Genomic DNA, 23086 nt, shown 5'->3' with positions numbered 1-23086 from the left:
GAAGCTGATCATACTTGAGCTAATGACAACAAAATTTATATTTAAAACTTTTTCCCGGATATCGGCCTGACTTACCGCTGGAAGGCAAGGAGACGGGTTGGTACCCTTTGTAGTTCCTGGGTCAAGGTTCAACAGAGTTGACACGAATTTAGTTCATTATAAGTACTCTATAAAACACGATACCAACAATAAAATTCAAATAAATATATACAAAAAGTTCATAAGAAATCCGCGTCCGGATGCGCCGCTCACCACGGTTTGTTGCGACTTGGGTTTTATTTCGCTCTGCAGAGATCCCCAACTCCGCTGTCTTTTCTATTCCTGGGTTTAATCCCGACATGCCATCTATATCAACTATTTCTTCTGCTTGGCCGAGGCGCACGGCCGGCCAAGTCTTTATTTCAGGGGCAACTGATTTCAAAATCAAAATATTCATAGCTCGATAGCTCTTAAATAATTTAGATTTATTCTATCTCTAGATAGTTCTACAGTTTTTTCACCATGACAATGCATTACAATCAAAATTATTTTCTTTTCGATCCGCATAGTAGAAACTATGATGGCCATCAAGTTGAAGGGAGCATTGGAACTTCAGTTCTTTTAAAGTTTGAAAGCATTAAAGAGATTAAACAATATATAAGTTCAGAGTATAGTAACACCAATCTTTTTAACATAATTTGTATAAAAACTGATTTTCACAATGAGAAAAACGTACAAGGTACAATTTTGACAAAAGTCTTACGCAGACTAAAATGTGCTTTTGATAAAAGGTCACGTGAAAAAATGCAAGGTTAGTACCTGTGTATGCATGCACAAGAAAAGAAAAACAAAATAGAACGTCGAGAATCGAATAAAGGGTCAGAAAAACATGAAAGTGAAAAAAAATTAAAACGCACACGACGAGAATTGAATAAAGGGTCAGAAAAACATGAAAATGAAAAAAAATTAAAACGCATGCGAAGAGAATTGAGTAAAGGGTCAGAAAAACATGAAAATGAAAAAGAAAGAAAGCGTAAAGATTACAAAGCTAACAAGAAACTTAATGTAGTTTAAAGGGTTGGGAACTTCAGGCAGTAAAAACAAAACAGGAGGGTCCTTCTTACATCTGTGTAAAGTGTAACCGCAGTATGTTTAAAAAATCTGTGTTTGGTTTTGATGAACAAAAGTACTCATCGATCAACTTTGAAGAAATAGAAAATTTCAATCCTGTCACCTATTTTGATTGTAATTTCCATGTATGCACAGCATGTCATAGAAAATTAATAAAGGGAGAAATCCCAGGTCAGTCTGTTACCAACAAGCTTCAAATTTTTGATCTCCTAGATAATCTAAATAATATACGAAAACTGGAAAGAATTTTAGTGGCTCAAAAAATTTTATTTTCTAAAGTCATGATAATGCGTAAAGGAGAATTCCCTAAATTACAAGGTGCAATATGCAATGTTCCCATTGAAACACCAGGTGTGTGCAAAGTACTTCCTAGAGGAAGTGATAGTAGTGGTGTAATAAATGTTCAATTAAAAAGAAAGATATCCTACAAAAACCCTGTTATTTCGCAGCAAGTAAGACGGCAAAAAGTATTTGAAACTTTGGACTTTTTAGTGAATAATAATCATTTGTATCATGATATTCTTATTGATATGTCCATCATCGACCGAGTAACTAATGATGAATATGTTGAAAGGGTGTTATCAAATAATGATTCCGTATCAAGCGCTTCTTCCAATGATATAAGATTTGTAGATGATACAACAGTTACTTTAATTAAGCCTTTTGAAGAGCACTTAGAGAATGAATTTGATTCTGATTATCCACTCAGTGCGTATCGGACACCAACATGTGAAACAGTTATTGTATCAGAAGTGCCAAACATTATTTTAGATGATGAAAATGTGATTTTAGCTCCAGGTGAAGGTGAAACCCCCAATTCATTAACACAAGATGAGTTCTGTGAAGAGCTAGCCCATCCTCATTTTTTTCCTACTGGGAAATTTGGTTATAACGTAGAGCGAGATATAAAATTTTCGCCAACAAAGTACTTTAATCAGCGTATTTTAAATTACACTCAAAAGTTTGTTTCGGACTCAGATTACATTTTTTTTGCTCACAAAACTTTACTACAGCTTATCCTTAGAAGTAAGATCAATATTGCAATGAGAATTTCAAAGTCCAACTTGACTGCGGGACTATTAGCAAATAATTTTAATGATACAATTCAAAATTGTCTAGCATCTGATAATGCATACAAGTTTATGAGTACTATAAAAGGAACCCCTACATACTGGCAACATATGCTATCTGATGTTCTTGCAATGGTTAAACAACTTGGTGTCCCAACATACTTTATGACTCTCTCTTGTGCAGATTTACGGTGGGAGGAATTTGTTACCATTATCAGACAATTATACGGGGATGCTGATACTGATCATGAACTTCTTGATTACCAATCTAGATGTGCCCTACTTAATAGCAATCCTATTGTGCTTGTGCGTCAATATCAATATAGAAAAGGGTTGTTTTTCAAAGAGATAATAATGGATGGCCAACTTGGAAAAACTACATATATGTTCTCAGAGTAGAATTTACTTTCAAGGGTAGTCAACATGATCATTGTTAAGTTTTGGCTAAAGATGTCCCAAAACTTGAAGATAGAAAAGAAAAGTATATTGAACACATAAATAGTGTTATTTCTGCTAATGTTCCTGATAGGGAAGAGCGTCCTGAATTATGGAATTTAGTCACTAAGTATCAAATACATTCCCATTCAAGAAGGTTTAGTAAATATCGCAAAAATGAATGCCGATTTCAATTTGGAAAACTTTTCTGCAAGCGTACTATTTTGTCTGAACCGCTTCCTGAAGGGTTACCTGAAACTGAAAAACATGATATTTTGGTTGCTAGAAATAATGTGATCCAAACTGTTCAAGAGTATATAGATACAAATTTGCATCCTAAAAATAGAAACATTCTGGATCCTGATAAGACTGAGTATGTTGAAATTGGATCTATTGATACAATTTTGGATTCTTTAGGGTTAAATTATGAAGCATATGAATATTACTTATCAATCTCACCAGACAAAGATCAGCATTTGTTTCTAAAACGTGACCAATATTCTTGTTTTGTCAACAATTATTTTGCAGAAGGCCTCCTAGCATTGGAGGCCAACATCGATATTCAGCCAGTTTTTAATGCATACAAGGCAGTTACATACATGTGTGCCTATTTTTCAAAAAGTAAAGATAAGTGTTCAACTGCAATGCAAGAAGCATTAAAACAGGCCAAAGATTCAAATGACAGTCAGTTTGAGAAAATGTCTAAAATTGCCAAAGTTTACAACTCTAATAGAGAATGCTCAATCCAGGAAGCAGTTTACTTAACAATGCCTGAACTGTGGTTTAGAAAATGCTTTCATGCTATTTCATATGTTAACACTAACTTACCTGATCAAAGGTACAGAATTTTCAAGTCAAAAGAAGAAATTGAGGAATTGCCTGATGATTCTGATGATCTTTTCAAACGAAATATGTTCAATACTTCTTGTTATGCCACATTCTGTGCAAACTATACATTATACACAAAAAAAATACAAATGATGAAAATGATTGGCAGCCTACTGTACTAGATGATTCAACAAGTGCAGTGAATCATCAAGAACCCCAAACACTTCCAAAATCATCCAAATTACTCAACAGTAAGGAAAAACTTAAGTTTCGTAAAGTTCCAAAAGTTTTGAGGTACTACACTCCTAACAAAAGCAAACATCCAGAAAAATTTTCCCACCATTTTCTTATGTTGTTTTACCCATTTAGATCAGAAGAGAATGATTTGAAACTTTATGGTTCATAGGTGTTGAAGCTCAATTTAGATGAAGTCAATGCAGTTGTTAACGAGAACAAGCAAATCTTTGAACCTGATGGTCATCTTGTTGATTTAGTACTTCAAAACTATCGTAATGACCTTATGCATAATCAAGATGCTTTTGCTCAACAAGAAAATGATGTAGTGCAAGACCTAATGAGCAACTCATCAGACAGTGAAAATGATGATGAAAGTCATGAAATGGAACAAAATTTTGCACCATTTACTCAAACAGTTCATGGCTTGCAAACTGATGACCAAATCAATACCCATATAAGATCTTTAAATTCTAACAAAGAGTACCGTGACTGATTTATACAAGTGTGTTTGTGTTCTGTTTTAAACGTCCGGCCGCATCTCTTAAATGTCCGGCCGAGAGTTTCAAACTACCGGCCGAGAGTTCAAATTACCGGCCGAGACTTTAAAACTACCGGCCAGATGTCTAAACTCTCGCCCGGAACTCTCGGTCGGTAGTTTAAAAATCTTCCAGGAAAATTTGTCATGTAGTAAATTTACGTAGGACGGCCAACTTATGTACTATAGTATCCTAATAGCATATAATAGATGGGTTATGCAGGTTATGTATTTTTTCATTTTTCTTCTGTTTTTCATATTTATTAGATTTTTTTAAATTATTATATTCAAAACAAAGTAATATTTCTACCATTTTTTAATAGGTTTTTGTTAATTGTTTTATTATTTTCAAGTGTTCTTTTTGTTATTCATTTGCCTACTCAAAAATCAAAAAGACTGTCACAGAGTTTAAAAAATATAGAAGTACATTGCAAGTGAATTGATTCATCTATATATGTATGCATTTTGGTTGATATCATAAGGATAATAAACCAGCCGAGGCTGGAAGGTCAGCCAATAGAGCTTAGCTAGATAGCTTTAATAAGTGGGTTAACAGATGTAAGAGATACACTGAAACAGAGTAGACTAAATATGTTGAATAATGTACAAAATGTGAAACATTTGATAACTTGATTTAAAATTATGTAAAACAAGCCTGAGAGCTCCTCCAACCCCCCCCCCCACGAGAAGCTCAAAGTATACTTCTCTTTAGCATTGTCCATATAGTACGTACGCAAAGATTTTCCAAATATTTGACACCCCCTTGTACGCAGAGAACAATAGAAATGACTTTGTTTAAACAATAGATGTACGCTTTTGCTAAACCCCCTCTCCCCCCTTCACTGTGTACGTACTATATGGATGGCCCCTCCAGTCTGGGTAAATAAATTTTGTAGTTTAGTACCGTCAAGTTACACAACATGCACACAACCATCTTGAAGACTTTGCTGGTCGCAAATGATAATTGAAAGCAAAACTTAAAATTCATAACTATGCGGGGAAGCTCATTTTTCCCCCGTTTTGCTTTAAACTTGCTTTTGATTGGTCTATGAATTTGGGCAATTGATTTACCGCCTTGGCAGAATAAACACACAACCATAATAAATAAATTCAACAGGGCAGCGGTGTAGCAATTAATTTCAACTGGGAGTCCTCTCTTCTGTGCCAAGCACTGGCAGTGTTTTTTAAACTTTAAAACAATGTTAAATGAAGACCAGATTGATCTGTTTGTTATGGCTGTGCAAGTTGCGACAAGAGTGTGCATGTTGTGTAACTGGACGGCAGCCCGCTTTCTGCAAGTCTGATAAGAGATATCTATAAACTTTTATCACCATTCATTCCATCCATCATTCAGTCAAAATGTGCGCCAATGTTAGAAAAGGTTAGAAAAACACAATCTGCGTCCGGAACTACGTGAAAAATAGTTTGATCAAATTCCAATTCCATAATTTTGCAAGTCCAATAATAGGAGATGTGATGTCATCATTTGGTTCCCATCATATCTGATTTACGGTCAGCAGGTAGAGCTGGAGAGTCGGAAAGCTTTTCCGCTGCTTTGCTGGATTTCCACTGTCGACCTCTGCACGCTCTGTGTTTAAAAGTTTTCAAATCGAAGTAGAGAGCCGCATGCTAATGGAGAGTAAACCGAAAAACACCTGTTTATCCACGGTTTCTCAATTTTAAAATTCGGATCGGTCCACACGAATTCCCTTTCAACAAGATGTATAGCTGATTCTTAACAGAAAATTATTTTCGACTGACCGGCCGAACGACTCCCACTTTTTAAAGTAGAAATGACGGGAACCAAACAGTTTTTTGCGATTTGCCTTTATCACAAACACGTCCAAGTCCAAAAAAGCACGATTGCATCCAGTCTTTATCAAATTTAGACAGTAGCTGTGCTTTTGTAAACTTTATCAAATTCCAATAACACTATAACACTATCAACCCCCCTAGAGGCAAACAAGAAAAATATGTTTTTATTGCAAAAACTATTAAAAAGCAGCAATATAAAAAGTATCAGAAAATTCAACATAAACAAAAACTTGAGCAAATGGCTTTAAACCCTCAAAGGATGTAGAAAAAGAATCCCCTTGATGAAAATCATGAGTTTGATTTGCCGAGTTAAAAAAATAAATGACAGAAATTGAAGCTTGCAACATATTTACACTGGAAATACTTTGGTACAACACTGACTTATCACATCTGACTATCGCTTGAGCCGCCATCTTGAAAGTACATTATGATCTGTAAAAACGGTAAAAACAACGCACGCTAAAAGTACCCAAAAAGTTAACCCGATCGGAAGAAAGTTTAGAAATCAAAGTGAGATCGGAAAATCGGATTTTTTTTTTGCCGTCTTATGGTGGAAGAAAATTTTACCTATTTGAATGCTCAGCTTAGGCTGACCAATTATTGAAACGTTGAATAGTGGTATAAGTGGATATATATTTCTATTTTGGAATTATTACAGTTGATGCAATCGCTTATCCTAATGCAGCTTGAATTCCTTTATCGTCATTAGTCGTCATTTTCAGTCAAAGAGTGCGAGGGGTTCTGTATTCTAGAGGACTGTATAGTTAAATGATGTTACCCTACTATATTCTAATAATTGCAGATTATATAAGGGGCCTCGCTTACCCACGCTAATAACAAAAGTGTCTCGATAAGCACATTACATAACACTCCCACCTTAAGGATGAGAGATAATATTTACATCATCTTTGATGAATTTGATCTCTGGTTCAACTACCTCTTCATTAGAGTCCGTTTCGAAAGGGAACAGTTTATTTACCGGGCGCTTCAGGCGACCAGTCCCTTTTTCCGTAATTGTAATCAGCCCGGCCCTGCGTACTTGGCCGTCTCTACTAATAATAAGTTCATCAACTCGACCGATTCTCCATTTAGAACGTTTAAGCTTATCGTCGTGGATTAACACTACGTCACCGATTTTTATTTCCGTTTTTCCATTTGATTTCGATTTCCGTCGAATATCTCTTATCTCCGTGAGATAATCTCGTGACCACATCTTCCAGAAGTGATCTAAGGTTTTGTTAACTTTCTCAAGCGATTCATCATAGTTCTCAGAATCGATTTCACGTTCATTTTGTCCAATCCTTCTCCCGAAAACGAGATGATTGGGTGTCAATGGAGTGTCATTCTCATCAGTGTAACATAGCGGTCGATTGTTAATAACAACTTCAATTTGGTTCAATGTAGTTAATAACTCGCTATACGTAAAAGTTTTCTTAAACATCACTTTTGATAAACATCGTTTCACGGATTTGATTAAGCGTTCGAATACACCTCCTTGCCATGGTGCTTTTTGAAGGTTAAACTTCCAAACAATATCGTTATTTGTAGCAAAGTTCCGTACTTCCGGGCCTATAAACGAGGTCCCATTATCGGATACGACTAATTTTGGTACTCCATATCGAGCAATAAAACGTTTTAATACATCACAACACGCTTGACTGTCATAGTTCTTTGCAATATCAAGGTGTACAGCACGACAAGATAAACATGTGATTAACGAAATCCAACATTTATGTGTAGATTTGTCATTTTCGTCGTAGACATTTCGTACGAGATAGGGACCAGCATAATCAATGCCAATCGTTGAAAATGGAATTTCAGCAAATCTAAACTTTGGTAAGTTTGACTTTTCCAGATAAAGGTAAGACGGACCTTCCATCCCTCTACATACAGTACATTTATGTATAAACCTTCTGACTTTCTGTCGTAATCGTGGAACATAAAATCTCGTTTTCATTTCAGCGACAGTTTCAAGTGCACCATTATGGAGTACTTTCCTGTGTGCATCGGCAATGTAAAGTTCAGTTACATCATGTCCTGGTGGTAACCAAATAGGATGTCGCGTATCGTAGGGGAGAGGCGCGTTTTCGAGTCGTTCTCTTAATCGAAGTACCCCTATTTCATCGTAGAATAAGTCTAATTCACGAATTCGTTCCTTTGTGATACCTCTTTGTATCGATAAGATAAGACGAGTTTTTGCTTGACTCAAATCGTCGGCATTGATCAATGGTTGTTGTTGCTCATCTTCTTCAGTCGTCTGTTGTTGCTCATCTTCTTCAATAATCTTTTGTTTATCATCTTCTTCGGCGTGAGGCCTTTTATTTAGTTTTTCATTTAGTTTTTCGTTTTTCTTCTTTATTTTCTCTCTCGCTCGTTGCAATAGTTTGGAGGTATATTTACCAACTAATGCTATAACTCTCAACAGTCTTGTTACATCACTAAATTTGGTTGTATCAACTAAGTCTGTAAAGTCGACCGTTGACACTTGAATCTCCGTTTCAATAACATTACAACCAGTATCATCACTAAATTTGTCTCCACATTTCAATACGGGCCACTCACTTTCAGGTTTAGTTAGAAATTGAGGACCGTGGAGCCATAAATTATCAATAACATTTTTTGACTTTCCCTCTTTAGTAACATAATCAGAGGGGTTTTGTTTCGAAGGAATAAGACGTAGCTCAATCGAATCATTCAACAGTTTCTTAATATCTCTTACTCTATTTTTCACAAACACTTCATTAATAGAGTCAACAGAGTCCGATTTAATCCACCCGAAGGCAGCACTAGAATCAGTCCAAAGTTTAATCATACTGATATCACGATCAAAAATTTTATCGAGTTCAACGATGAGGCGAGAAACAGTTAGAATACCAAGCAATTCTAATCTTGGCACAGACACCTTCTTTGTAGGTTTCAAACGTGACTTGGCAGTGACCAAAGAGTTCTTACAAGTTCCGTCACTGTAACGAAAACAAAGATAAGCACATGCTCCGTAGGCTCTATCGGATGCGTCTGAGAAACCATGAAGCTCAATCGATTTCAAATCTGTTCTATCTTTGATACCAAAATATCTGTCAAAGCTGATCTCGTCTAACTCGGCCAGTCTACTTACGAGGGACTGCCATTCATGTAACAGTTCACTGGGTAGGGGCGTATCCCAATCTAGTTTCATTTTGCAAAGTTTTTGAAAAAATAATTTGAATTCAATGACAACTGGGTTGATTAATCCGAGCGGGTCGTAGACAGATGCTAACTATTGTAAAACAGTACGTTTTGTAACTTTCGTAACGTTGAATTTTTGACGAAGCTCCTCGAAGGAGAAACAAAAAGCATCACTTTCTTTATCCCAGTTTACGCCTAACACACGTGTTTCCGATTTATTTTGGGGGTTTTCTTTTTCCCCGAACTCATCAATAATCAATTTCTCAAGTGTTTTATCACTTGTTTCAAATTTTCGTAAATTCATGGAACATTCAGTAAAACGTTCTTTCGACTTTTTCAGAAATTCAATAGCTTCTTGGACTGTGTTGGTACCACCAGAAAGATCATCAACATGTAGGGAGTTTAAAAGTTTTTTCACAAAATCTGGGTCAAGTTCCCTGTAATTTTCTGCGTGGTGTTGAAGTGTGGCTGATAGTAAAAATGGGGAGGGCGTTGCCCCCATGATAACTCTGCACAATCGATACTCGATTATCCCATTGTTTTCAAAAACATCAAAGTCTATTTTCTCAGGATCTTTGAACCATAGAAAACGTAAAAGATCTCTTTGTTCTGCACACAGTTCAATTTGTAAAAAAGCTTTTTCTATATCTCCAACAAAAGCCACATTGTGTGTACGAAACTTTAATAGCGTATCAAATAACTTGGTTGCTAGGTTTGGCCCAGTCTCTAAAATTTCATTTAAAGAGGCACACCCTTTTTCTTTTGAACTTGCGTCATAGACCATTCTAACCTTTGTTGTTGACCTTCTCTCGTCCACAACTGGTCTATGCGGCAAATAATGAGTTTTTTCTGTGAGAGTTTCGTCAGGCGCGGTTTCAATAACATGTTTACTTTTCTGTTCGTTAATAATATAATTATAACTTTCAAAAAGTTCTTTGTTTGTAGGAAATTTCTTCCAAATTCCTTTCAATCGAATTTGGCTTTGTTTATAATTATCAGCTAAAATCTCGTGTTCCTCTTTTTCTGGGAGTTGAACTTTGTATCGCCCATTTTCAAATTGAATAGACTGTTCAAATTTTTCACGAACGAGGTCATCTGTTTTCATATCATATTCACTGTTTTTGATTCCCAGACTTTCAAAATCCCAAAATTTCTCGACAAGTTCATTCAATTTTTCATCATCAGATACGGAAACTTTCAAAACGTGTGTAGTTAGGCAATCAGTCTCGTCATTGTTTTGTACCGCCCCACTCAAAATAAAACCCAAATTTGAAGAGATTGCGACAGGTTCACCCAGCCTCCCCTTTACTACTCTCCTCCCGTCAATGAAACTCCAATAAAAATTTGATCCGATAAGAATATCAATGTTAATAAATTTTTGACTGTTGCTGTCTGCAAGTTCTAAGCCTTTTAAGTGTTTATAATTTTTCTGTGCAACTTCCGTAAGTTGGTCCTTTACTGGATAACAAATTTCTGATACGTAGGCTTCAATTTTCACGGGCCCGGTGTTGGTTTGGATTGCTAACTCGACAACGTCCAATACTTTTCCTTGCTTGGCACCTCCGAAACTTTTGATTGTTAATTCTCTCTTTCCAATAGTTCTCAATTTCAATTCCTTTCTCACTTCAGGAGTCACATACGACAATTGACTTCCGCTGTCAAATAAAATACGGTACTGTCCCGAAGACTCATTTTCCGTACCTCGAACTGTAGCCTTAGCTGTTTGTAATAAAACTGTTTCTCCCACATCTGCATAAGTACTTTGTGTCTCAAGAGGGTTTTCTTCTTGTTGTTCAGTTTGTTGAGGAGTTTTTTGCTCGTTTTCAGTTTTCGTGTCTTTCTTGGTGTCTTGATTTTCTTTTGGTTTTCAAAAACAAATACTCGAATGGTGTCTCTTATTGCACGTGTAGCAAGTGTTTTTTGAGCGACAATCTCGAAGGGAATGTCCTTGTTTCAAACATAAAAAGCATCTTTTTTGCTTTATCAAAATGTCTTTTCTTGACTTTGGTTTTGTAATCGTTCGGCACTGATACGATTTGTGGTTAGATTTCCCACAGAAAATACATTCAAATTTTCGACTTTCTTGGTAACCTCCTGTATACATGTTTGCTGATTATTCTCCTTTTAGCTTTACTTTTTCTCTAGCTTCAATTTCAATTTTTAGTTTTTCAAGGATATTTTGAAATGTCCACTCTTTTTCTCTGAACAAAATCAGTTTTAACTCATCAGGTAGTTTTGACATTAAAACGGGAATTAACATAGGACCGTACTCGTCCGGCTTCATTTCAAGTGAAGTTAAATTTCTCAATTGTGTCTCTACACAATCATACAAATTTCTCAAAGCTTTTACATCTGTAATTGACCATACATTTTCAAGGTCAAGAATTTTTGTAACATGGTGTGAAATCAAAACTTGAGGTTGACCAAACCTTTCTCTCAACATTTGTAACGCCTTTTCATAATTATCTTTGTTTAAACGAAGTCCTTTAATACAACTTTCCGCTTCACCTGTCAAATAACTCAACAAATATCCCATTTTTTGTACATCAGCTAAACTTTTGTTTTTATCGATTGTTTCCTCAAAGGATTCGAAAAAAGTTTGAAAATCGTTAGGATTACCGTCAAATTTTTTGATTTGCAGCATAGGCAATTTCACTGTTCTTTGAAAACTTGCAGTCAAATTTTGAATATCGGAAACTTGAGCAATCGGAGTAACACCCGGGGAGGGAATAGAGGTGGGAAGGCTAGCCTGTCTACTCTGAAGAAGTCTTTCTAACGCTTCTATCTGGGTTTGAAGTTCAAATTCTAAATTCATACCATTCTCCAGTTCCTTTTGATAAGGACCTTCTTCCTCGCCAGTGTCATCCTCAATCGCGTCTGATATACTTTCGTTCAACTCGACAATGATCGGCAGCTTCTGTTTAAATAGATTCAAATGTCCAAAAATATCGTTCCAATCACCATTATAGACATTCCAGATACATTATCAATACATGGTTTAATTTTTGTCAAAAAAGTCTTATTCAAGTAAGATACAATACCATTTCTTTGACGCTTTTTATTTTTCGAAGCATCAGCCATTTTTATTCTTTCTGATATTCATTTTTATTTTTGTATATTTTATTATTTCTTTCTTATTTCTTATTTCTAGCTTCCTTCTCACAACCAGAAACGAGTGTCCTATGTATCTTACATATATCTTAAATTTTTCAATCAATCACCAAATAACTTTACTGCATTCCAAAAACTTTCATCCACTTCCAATAAATTTTTCAATCAGGAACCCAAATAACAATCAGGAACTCAAATATCAACCTCCATAAAAAACAATCTGCATTCAAATAACTTTCAATTCCACAAACCAATAAATTTATCAACCGTTTTTCTCAAATACATACATACACACCTTTGTGTGCGAAACAACTTCTTCATATAACACACCTTCGTGCGTTTCTCTTTCTCTTGAAATTTTTCACTTCTTTTTATTTACTTTTTCATATCCGGTTCGTTGGACCATGTGAGGGGTTCTGTATTCTAGAGGACTGTATAGTTAAATGATGTTACCCTACTATATTCTAATAATTGCAGATTATATAAGGGGCCTCGCTTACCCACGCTAATAACAAAAGTGTCTCGATAAGTACATTACATAACAAAGAGTCGAAAATTTTCATCACAATCACCAACATTCGATACAATCGCCAACATCGATACTGCATAATATGTGCTTAAAGTCATTGTATCATATTATCGTTTCATCTGATTTTCACAATATGCTGTATTTGCTCATTGGAAACATAAAATTTTATGATTTTCAGCAGTCCTATAGTAAATCAACTGTCGCACTCAGCCACCAACCGACCATTGATAATACAAAAATAACAATTATTAACGCGATTTCCACGATTCCACTGTGACTTCTTCAACGTACGTATCCAGATTTGACCTCAATCTTAGAAATGTCTGGTGATTTGTTCCTGTTGGAAAAAAAAAACGATTTGGTATGTAAACTTTGTATGGTTTGATTACTCGAAATGTGACATTTATGTAAACGAAACACATGAAAACTAATCTTTATTATTTTGGATGCCGGAAATCCACCGGATGTGGAAAAAGCCAAATTTGCACAATACTTGTAGTTTTGTAAATTGCTAGCTATTTTATATGAACTATGAACTATAATTATATATATACGTCAAAATTTTTCTGTGCTGCCACGATCCTGAAAATGCAACAATATGGTGGAAATCAACGAAAATTCTAACAAGGAAATTCAACAAAATTATGGATATTGCACACCCAATAACTGTTTAACAAACACCATCATAGCAGATAACAACACCTTACAATGTAGGAGATGTGATAGACTTGTCCATTATGCTTACTCTGAGCTCCCAGCCTATCAGATTCATGTTTGTCTGCAATATAAAAGCCCAATGGCGTAGCCAGGATTTTCAAGGGGTGTCGCATATTTAAATATTTCCCTACTATAGGGGAATATTTGTTAAAACGGCCTTTTTCCGTTTCTTCTTCGTCCATTTTCGATGTTAATGTTTTCTTTATTCGTGCTGCACATTATGACTAGGCTCTTCAGTCACGTGACTAAAAATCGTCTCGAAGATTTAGCGGGGAAAAAAATAGTATCCTTCTATCAAAATATGGCAGGGGTTCAGAGGGGTTTTTACCAGCTTTTCATAAAAAAAATGATTGTGTGTAAAGCTCAGAGGACTGCCCGAGTCTCTCTCGTGTGTGCTGAATTTATTTTTCCCATAAGGAGAAGAAGAAGGGTGGAGAAAGAAGCTGAAACACATGGAAATCCAATCCATTCCTATCTTGACTTGAGAAGAAGGTGAGCATGAATTTCTTTCTGATTTCCATCATGCATATATTGTCTAGATATTAATGGTCAAAACTTGGAAAAGCTTGCACTCTTCTCAGTGCCCCATTTTTAGCCTTGATTCCAGATGCTAAAAAAAAAATTAGATCATAATAGATGCTTTTACTCCCAGTTTACCTTTTTGTATGCTCCCCTCCCTTGTATCTTTTGTGTGCGCTCTCTGGGATCCTTTGGTACGTTTTGTTTGGTCCTTTTCGTACACTACCCATGGTCCTTTTTGAATGCTTTCAGAGTGCCTTTTGTACGCTCTCCGTTGGTCCTTTTTGTGTGTTCCTGGGTACCTTTTTGTACGCTCCCCGTGTACCTAGTATTGTACGTTGTTCCAGTGTATCTTATTGTGCCGTTCCCCGTATACATTATTGTACGTACCCCATGTACCTTATTGTACGTTCCCCAGTACCTTATTGTATGTTCCCCGTGTATATACCTTATTGTACGTTCCCTGTAGGTTCCCTGTGTACCTTTTTGTAGTTCCCCGTGAACCTTATTTTATGTTCCCGTCTACCTTATTGAATGTTCCCAGCGTACCTTATTGTACGTTCCCAGTGTACCTTATTGTACGTTCCCAGTATACCTTATTGTAAGTTCCCAGTGTATCTTATTGTACGTTCCTCGTGTACCTTATTGTACGTTCCCCTTGTACCTTATTGTACGTTCCCCTTGTACCTTATTGTACGTTCCCCTTGTACCTTATTGTACGTTCCCCTTGTACCTTATTGTACGTTCCCTGTGAACCTTATTGTACGTTCCCCGTGAACCTTATTGTACGTTCCCCGTGAACCTTATTGTATGTTCCCCGTGAACCTTATTGTATGTTCCCCGTGAACCTTATTGTATGTTCCCCGTGAACCTTATTGTATGTTCCCCGTGAACCTTATTGTATGTTCCCCGTGAACCTTATTGTATGTTCCCCGTGAACCTTATTGTATGTTCCCCGTGAACCTTATTGTATGTTCCCCGTGAACCTTATTGTATGTTCCCAGTGTACCTTATTGTACGTACTCTCGGGTACCTAATAGCCGGGGGGTTTGGAATAAGCAGGGGGGTTGGAAAAAATCTCAAAATTTAATAAGCGGGGGGGTTGGAATAAAAATGTCCTGGTTGGAAAATGTTCGAAAAGGAGGCTGATACAGCAGAATTAGGGCAAAAGAGGGAACTTAAAAAAAAAAAATTCCCAAAAATCAATAAGCGGGGGGGTTGGAATAAGAATGTCCTGGGTGGAAAATTTTCGAAAAATTAATTAGCGGGCCCCCCCGGCAATTAGGTACCCGAGAGTACCCTGTGGTCCTTTTTGTACGTTCCCGTAAACTTCTTTAATGGCTCAGTTTATATGCATGGCAAACATAGCTCAAACCATCAAGCAGAGTCTCTCCCTTTTAAAGCCTTTTTTTGGGAGATTTCAGCGAATGACCACACATTTGGCATTGATTACTGTAAAGAGATTATTTCCCATTATGAAATTTTGAATTTTTCTTTCCTTTCACATTCAAGTGCCAGGATTACAAATTCAACAAAGTTTGACGACCTCTAAAGCTGACAATACAATGTAACTTACTGGCAATGATAATATAGCACATAATGAGAATATGAACAAAGATAAACATTCTTGCAACAAGAATCGCAAAATTGCGACTAAATATTTCCTTAAAAATGAAGGTCATTATTGACATATATAAAAAAGCACACATAATAAAGTATACATATATTTGTCCAGAAAGAACTGGCATGTTGTTTGCTTTGATTTGGTGTTTAAAAATATGTACTTATCAGTCCTAAAAAAAATATAAATTTGAATATAATGAGGGCAATAAGTCTGGTTAAATGTTACCTTATTCACAAGATTTAAGGATTACTGAAAAAATACTACTGCAGATGAACTAAACTCAAAAACTAAAACTTTACAATAAATTTACATTACGACAAAGTAAAAATCTATCTTTAATAGCAACAAAGAAAAAAATGTGGCTCAAAGTTTTAAAGCATTTAAATAGCTTGTAAACAGTAGACCTTTTTTTAAAGAGGCAGCCATATTGAATAATTATGTACTCCAGCATAACAATGATACAGCCATGCATATTTTAAAAATTCAGTATGTATAGAGAATTCAAGATTTGAAAACAGACACTGCATTGGTTTACAAGACAAGACTAGAGAAAGATGTCATGAAAAAAATAAAGTATTTATCAAAAAAAGGTTCTCTTTTTTTGGTAATCAATACACCGTTTAACAGGTGTTGCTTGCACACTTGTATGAACAATTTTCTATTGTTTTGATTTTGGCAACCACAAGAAACTTCACTCTCCCCCGTAAAAAATGGTAGGTAAACATCCAGTTCTCATAAGAAAACCCAGCAGAGAAATGGTAGGTAAAGAACTCCTTTTAATCATAACTTCTTTTCCTCTTGATGAATTTTTGTGAAATTTTCAGGAGAGATACATAAAATTGTCATTAATATCATGTTCAAACATCTAAAACATTCTCTTTAAAGGAAGGAAAAAAAATGGCAATGTTTACATTTCTCTAACCTTCCAGCCACAGTACTAAAGTGAGCATTTTTACCTACCGCCTCTACGGTGGAGATGGCGAGACTGTTAAACGGTGTATTCCAACAAACAACAATCAATATACCGTAACAGGATCCCGCGGTGTAAACATTATCAACAACAAACCCACACCACCAAATTGTAAAAATAAGTCAATATAATTTCTATCAACAATTTCTCGTAAAATTTTTTTTTCCAACATTCTGACTGTCTGATACCAATCATGGCTGGAGTCATCATGTGTAAGAGTGACTGTGTATAACAACAAAAGTTTATTGAAAATCATCCCACGGTCATGGTGAAGCTAAAGATTTATCAACCAAACAAAACTGACGCCAAGTCAAATCTGTCGCTTAAAAATTTCCATGAAAATTACATTTACAATCGAAACTTATCTCATAAAATGCTTTTTTCAACATTCTGGAGGTGTTCAAAGTTAGAGGTATCATATGTAGAGCCAATCAATACATGAAAAGTCATTTGCTATCCCATTTGCCATGAGATATACAAGTCAAGAAATCAAACAATAACCAAAAAATCATGTCTCTTCACTTTCATGTCACATCGTGTTTATATGGGGTAACCAGAAAGTCAATCCACAAGAACAGCCATCTTCCTTTATTATGGAGTGTTCCAAAACTATTGGTAGGTTGTTTGGAAGTAAAGAAACCCACACAGTTTGATTTATTTTAAAGATTTAACTTGGTGAAAACAAACTGCATCTTTCTAGCAAAAACTCATGTTTCAACCTGCTACATAACAATTGCCAGTCGGGTCTGCTACTAACATGTAATAGTTTTATTATAAGCGGGCTTGAGAATCCGTAAGGAACTTGTAACATATATTATATATATAGTTTATCAGTCGACTCGAATTACGATACATTACTTATACTTCACTGGGTGCATTTTTTCGCTGTGAAATTAAAAACGGGCGTCAGTCAGGGCGTACGGAAGGCGTTTTGACACGGGAAATTATGGAGAAAGCCCGTTTTAATAAATATTTCCCTTTTGGAAAACGGGAAATATTTAATAATTGAACCAAGGAACTCTATTGTTCCAAGATGTGATTTAATGATCAATGATACAAATGTCATGGAGTTTAGTTTGTCAAGACACAAATTTCACAAAAAAGTTTGCTGGAAAATGTTGTAAATATTCAGCAATACTGTAACTAAATGTAACAATTTCAAGGTTGACAATTTGGTATATTATCACATGAATACTAATGTAACAGATGTTATGCAATGGAAATCTAAATCTGTAAAGAAGGAGATCCATTTTTAAGTAACTTTTTATTTGTGGATGGTATAATATGGTGGTTTAAAATATTGATGACAAACAGACAAGGAAGTTTTTCATATGAAACTAATGTGTACAACATATTTCGATATCTCTCAAATTCATATTGCCATATTTCCATATTAGTCCCTTAGTAGACAGTCTCAAGATATTTTGGCACTTTCTTACTCAGATGAGTCTTAGAATAATATCAACTTGTAAATCTAAGATCTTATTTCCTTAATGAAGGTAAAAACCAATATTAGTTGAACAAAATACATTTATTTTTGTGTTAAAATGGTTATCATTTGCATGCAATTTTTTAACAAGACTTATATCATCTGTGAACATGTCTATGAAATAAGGACAATTTTTAGCAGGAATATGGTTAAATTTTGTTTTGCATCGGATATTGCTTAATATATAAAGGCTTTCATAAATCTAAGTTACTAAGTTGGGGCTTTAGGATAATCTGTGGGGTTCGACTGCGACTACAATCTATGCCCTGAGCTATTGGAGGAAATATTTAACCACATCTTTGTGGCTCTTGTTCAATTTTCAAATGGGCTGTTAGAGGGCGGTTGTTGATTTCATTAGGGCAGTGTTAAAATATAACGCCCAAATACTTCCAAACAACCGGGGGACGTTATGGGCTGCATATCCCAATACCTGTGAACCCCAAAAACAGGCCACGTTGCACGTGGTTAACCGGCAACTCACCATTAGACGAGTTTACCATTTGTTGAATGGGTGGCAGAGCCACACGTTTGATCGAAAATATTCAAAGAGTGAGTGTCTCGTTCGTAATAATAGCTTGTGGTTTCTAAAAGAATGATATTGCCCTTTGGGAAATTCCTTTTGTCCTAGGGAAATTCCCGGACGAAACTAAAATGGTACCGCTATATATTACTCTTTCTCATATGTACTATTAGCCTAGAAATCTAAGCTAGTTTGATTCAGTCACTTGGATAAATCTGATGGTTAAGTTGTGACTGAATAACTAGCTTAGGGACAGTAAACTCGGTAGCTTATCAACTGACAAAAATATGAATTCACACCACACACAGAACATAATATCATTATTTAGAACTTTTTTATTTTGTCCTGTTTTCTATCTTCTGATTGGCTCTTATTGTAAGATTAGATAAACAAACTCTCCGTCTTACAGTTTATGCGCTCCTTTTGAAAATATAAAATGAAATTCTATTGTAAAGTGTGCCGATGGAGGGTGAAGGAAAAATTTGTTCATTTTTTTCAGAAAGTTATGTTTGTGTTATATGGAAAAGTCAACAAGAGACAAATTCGTTTCTTGAGTGATAATTTTGTGATTTGACATAAAAGTATTTTGTATGATTTTCACAAAGCTCATTATAAAAATAACCTTCAACAAAATAAATAAAAATTACTTTAGACTAGCAGGCTAAAATACCGTATACAAAAGGGGGGGGGGGTTTTCACTTTTACGGTATGACGGTATTGGACCTTTTTACCCCCGGTAAATCGGTATTACGAAAAAAAAACGACGGGATTACGGTATTTCATTTTCTACCGGCATCGGTAAATTGCTTGTTTTTTTGTCGGTATTTCGATATTTTTATCAATAAAAAACGGTATTTCGGTATAAAACTATTTACCTTTTAGTTTCTTCATGAATTTCATGCAAAAAAAAATTCAAAAAAGATAAGTCTATTCCACTATTTTAACCAGTAAAATTTTCTTGCTCGCTTCGCTCGCACAATTTTGGATGTCCTATTGACTTATTTTCATGGTGAGGTTATTCTAAATAAGCAAAACTTTACGATATTTAAACAAATATTTTCGTTGTTTTTCTGCATGCGCATTCTTTTAATGACAACTTTTGTGATGCAAATACGCATCCAACAAATGAGTCTAGATAAGATTTTCTCCGTCAGCACTAAATGATATGGTCGTCTCTTCATAAGTATTCACGTATATTGCTACTACAAAACAATACACTGGTACTCCAGTAACTAGAGACAGTAAAGGCGGTATTTACTCCTTCAATAATTAGTAAAAGTAGGTAGTTCTAAAAACATCTTGTGCAGCATCGAACGATTAAAACATAATTCACATCATGATGCACATGATGCGTTTTCAGGCAATCTAGGCATTCTGAAATTTAAATTTTTTCTTGGGCGAAACTCTTGGAACGCCGCACCGGGTACGGCAGGTACGTCGCTCGCCGTACCATATTTTTGCCAACAAATGGTAAGTGTTAAATAAAATCAAAAATTGTGTGACCAAACAAGGCATACTTGGCTATATTATAGCGTATTAAGGCCGTTTTTCAATAACAAAGGCGAGCGAAAATTGTCGAAAATTTTCGCGCTCGCTTCGCTCGCGTTCTTATTTCCCATTTATTTTCTTCCCTCTCGTAGGGGGGGGGGTTAAACTTTAGAATTTGCGTCCTCTAGTTGCACCACAGCACCACCTCTATGAAGCCTGTGTTGAAGTCTACGACTTCGCAGACCATGATTGGCCCGAACCATCGAGGTTTGGGCCAATTAAATTAATTCTCAATATAAAAGACATTCGGCGAGGAAGAAATTATTGGGGGAAAGGCTTAATTTTGCATTTGCCTCCCGTAACAAGCAAGTAACTTTGGCGCGGCAGACCTAAAATCTTGCTTTATGAAAGCTCAAATAGCTGTAAAAGAGGCCTTAAAAAGTCGACGATATCGATAATAAGGTCACAAAACTAGCAAAAAACTTTATATATTGGCGAAAGTGTTTGGTATAAGAATAGGTCAATCTGCTTAAAAGAGACCATAAAAAGGTTAAATTTAGCCCAATAAGGTCACAATCGTTTAACCAAAGATGTAAAAGCAAAATTGGGGCGTGGACGTGAAAATGGTTTTTTTTCGCGCGTGAATACGTGAATTGGCAAAAATTTGTGAGTGAATACCTGAATTCAGGGTTGACTGGGGGGCCTCATAAAGTACAAGACTTGTTTGTACAGTTTCTAATTTGTTACTACACAATAGATTTGATAACTGAAAGTTCATTATTTTTGAAAAAATAAATAAATATAATATCGGTATCGGTATTAGGCTTCCTTCACCGACGGTATTACGGTATTTGACCCAAAATTTTGTCTGTATGACGGTATTTAAGACCCCTGAAAACCCCCCCCCCCCCACAAAACAATGTAATCAATCCCCCCCCAAAAAAACATTTTCTTGAGTCTTGATCTCGTATACCTGTCACTGAAAATAAGCACCGACAATTTTATGTTCTTCGAAAACGAAAGATGTCATTGTCTGTTAAATCGAGCATAAAGGTCTCAAATTCATAAAACAACAAGAAACCACAACCAGTCAAAAACCAAGAACTGTCTATCATCTAGGTATCCATTACAGTATAATACAATATCATGTCATGCAATCCAATCAGAATACAGAACTACAGCATAGGATCTGTACAAGTACTTTCTCTTATATATTGCCACATACGATAGTCAATGTTCAATCACAAATCTTTACTTTATTATTTGCCATTCTGGAAACAAGCAACTTTTGCTGTCTTTACGACGTATAGCATTCTTTTTTCTTCATCAGTTCAATTCTTCCCAAAAACAAGAGAAGCACTATCAGGTCGGGATCAGGTCTTGAAAACTTTTTCTGATACAGTATTCCAAATATATCTCTCGGCTCTCTCATGGTAATAGTCTCACATCATAATATAATCGAAGAAAGATCTTGCATTCACTCTTCTACTCGTTTTCTGATAAAATAATTATAATTTACGGTCACCGACGAGACCTCTTTTGTTCTGCTAACAATTTAACAAAGAGGATAACAATAAATATTAAAGCCGGTCGTGTCATTGTTTTTGTGCAGACGATGAAGGCCAAAGTGAAGAAAAATTTCTTATTTTACGGTCCCGGAGCTGTCTTCATTTCTACCGACCTCTACTAAGCTAAGGAATCGCAATACTGAATTTTGATTCGGTGCCGTAAATTTATTAAAATCTAAATATCTCCGCCAATTTAAAACATCGCCGCCAATTGAAAACCGCCCTTTGAAGGCGACGTGATTTTCTAAAAAAGCCCCACGCCGCGCGTGTCCGTACGAGCGCTTGTCGCCGCGCGTCGTCCTCTTACCAGCGCTTTTTATTTCTTGTCTTTCAAAAACTTTTGTTTGTCAAAAAAGGGTGTCGCTGAGTCTTCAGAAGCGACACCCTAGTGACGCCACTGTAAAGCCGGCGCTTCGAATGTGGAAATTGTGCTACAATAACGCCACTCTTACTTGAGAGGATTAAAACAACCAGACAAAAAGCTCGCAGTAACATCACAAGGAAGGAAGCAGATAAAGATGAACATCATGGATTGAAATTAGGTTTCAACGAGAGAATAACCTCTCTAGAAAGGAAAGTCGAGAAGCTAATGAATAAAAAAGACGTCAACAAAGAACGGAGCAACAAACAATCTGAAACACAGCTCAAAAACACAGAAACAAAAAAACAATCATATGCAGAAGTCACCAAAGAAGATCTACAAAAACAAGAGATGACCATAAAAAGTTTCATCAAATCATTGAACGAAGAGAAGTGTTGGCTCAAATCAACCAAGTGCAACATCATGGTGCATGATTTAGGTGAAAACAAGCACGAAAACGAAGAAGAGCAACGAGTTGGTGACAAAGATTTTATAGAAAGAACACTGAAACAACAAATGGGTTTCGATGTGACGATATTCAAGGTAGAACACAATATGGGCTCGTAAAGATGAAATGTATACAAATGAACGATGGAGACCATTAAAAAATACTCTCGAGAGTGAAGAAGAAAGGATTATAATACTTGCATAAGCCCACAAACTAGATAAAGATGATTTCAGAGTATCAGACGATTTTTCAAGGAAAGAACGCGAGATAATAAAACAATGGCATCATAAAGCAAAAGAAAAAACATCGAAAGAAAAAGACAAAAGTCATATATGGAAAGTGAGAGGTAGTCCTAGGACTAAACTCTATTTAAAGAAATTTACGACGGAAACAACATGATTACAAGAAGAGTGGGTTAGAGGCCCAGGTGCCTAACTGTAAAACTCTATAATAGAATTGACAAACGAATGGAATGATAAGATCTATAAATTGTAAAGATGTAAGATTGTTTCATAGAGGTCAATAGACCTGAGATATACACTTCTAT

The 23086-nt window shown here is 35.8% G+C and overlaps 2 protein-coding genes and 1 pseudogene across 2 annotated transcripts; all 3 read right to left on the bottom strand.

Moving 5' to 3' along the window:
• Nucleotides 1–6907: 6907 nt before the first annotated feature.
• LOC136798811 (uncharacterized) lies at nt 6908–9205 on the bottom strand. Its single transcript, XM_067055486.1, has one exon. It carries the CDS (start codon nt 9203–9205, stop codon nt 6908–6910), a length of 2298 nt encoding a protein of 765 aa, XP_066911587.1.
• LOC136798778 (uncharacterized) lies at nt 8892–10477 on the bottom strand. The gene has a single exon (XM_067055445.1). The coding sequence runs from the start codon at nt 10298–10300 to the stop codon at nt 9287–9289; it is 1014 nt and encodes a 337-aa protein (XP_066911546.1). The 5' UTR covers nt 10301–10477; the 3' UTR covers nt 8892–9286.
• A 505-nt stretch (nt 10478–10982) lies between these two features.
• On the bottom strand, nt 10983–12592 carry LOC136798777 (uncharacterized; annotated as a pseudogene).
• Nucleotides 12593–23086: the final 10494 nt, after the last annotated feature.

Source organism: Clytia hemisphaerica, unplaced genomic scaffold (genome assembly GCF_902728285.1).
Source record: "Clytia hemisphaerica strain Z4C2 unplaced genomic scaffold, Clytia hemisphaerica genome assembly, whole genome shotgun sequence".
Lineage (NCBI taxonomy): Eukaryota > Metazoa > Cnidaria > Hydrozoa > Leptothecata > Clytiidae > Clytia > Clytia hemisphaerica.
The sequence above is the reverse complement of the archived record's forward strand: the minus strand, read 5'-3'. Positions and strand labels throughout refer to the sequence as shown.

Coding starts and splice junctions, on each gene's coding strand:
- LOC136798811 (XM_067055486.1), bottom strand. CDS start 9,205: ATGAAACTAGATTGGGATACGCCCCTACCCAGTGAACTGTTACATGAA.
- LOC136798778 (XM_067055445.1), bottom strand. CDS start 10,300: ATGAAAACAGATGACCTCGTTCGTGAAAAATTTGAACAGTCTATTCAA.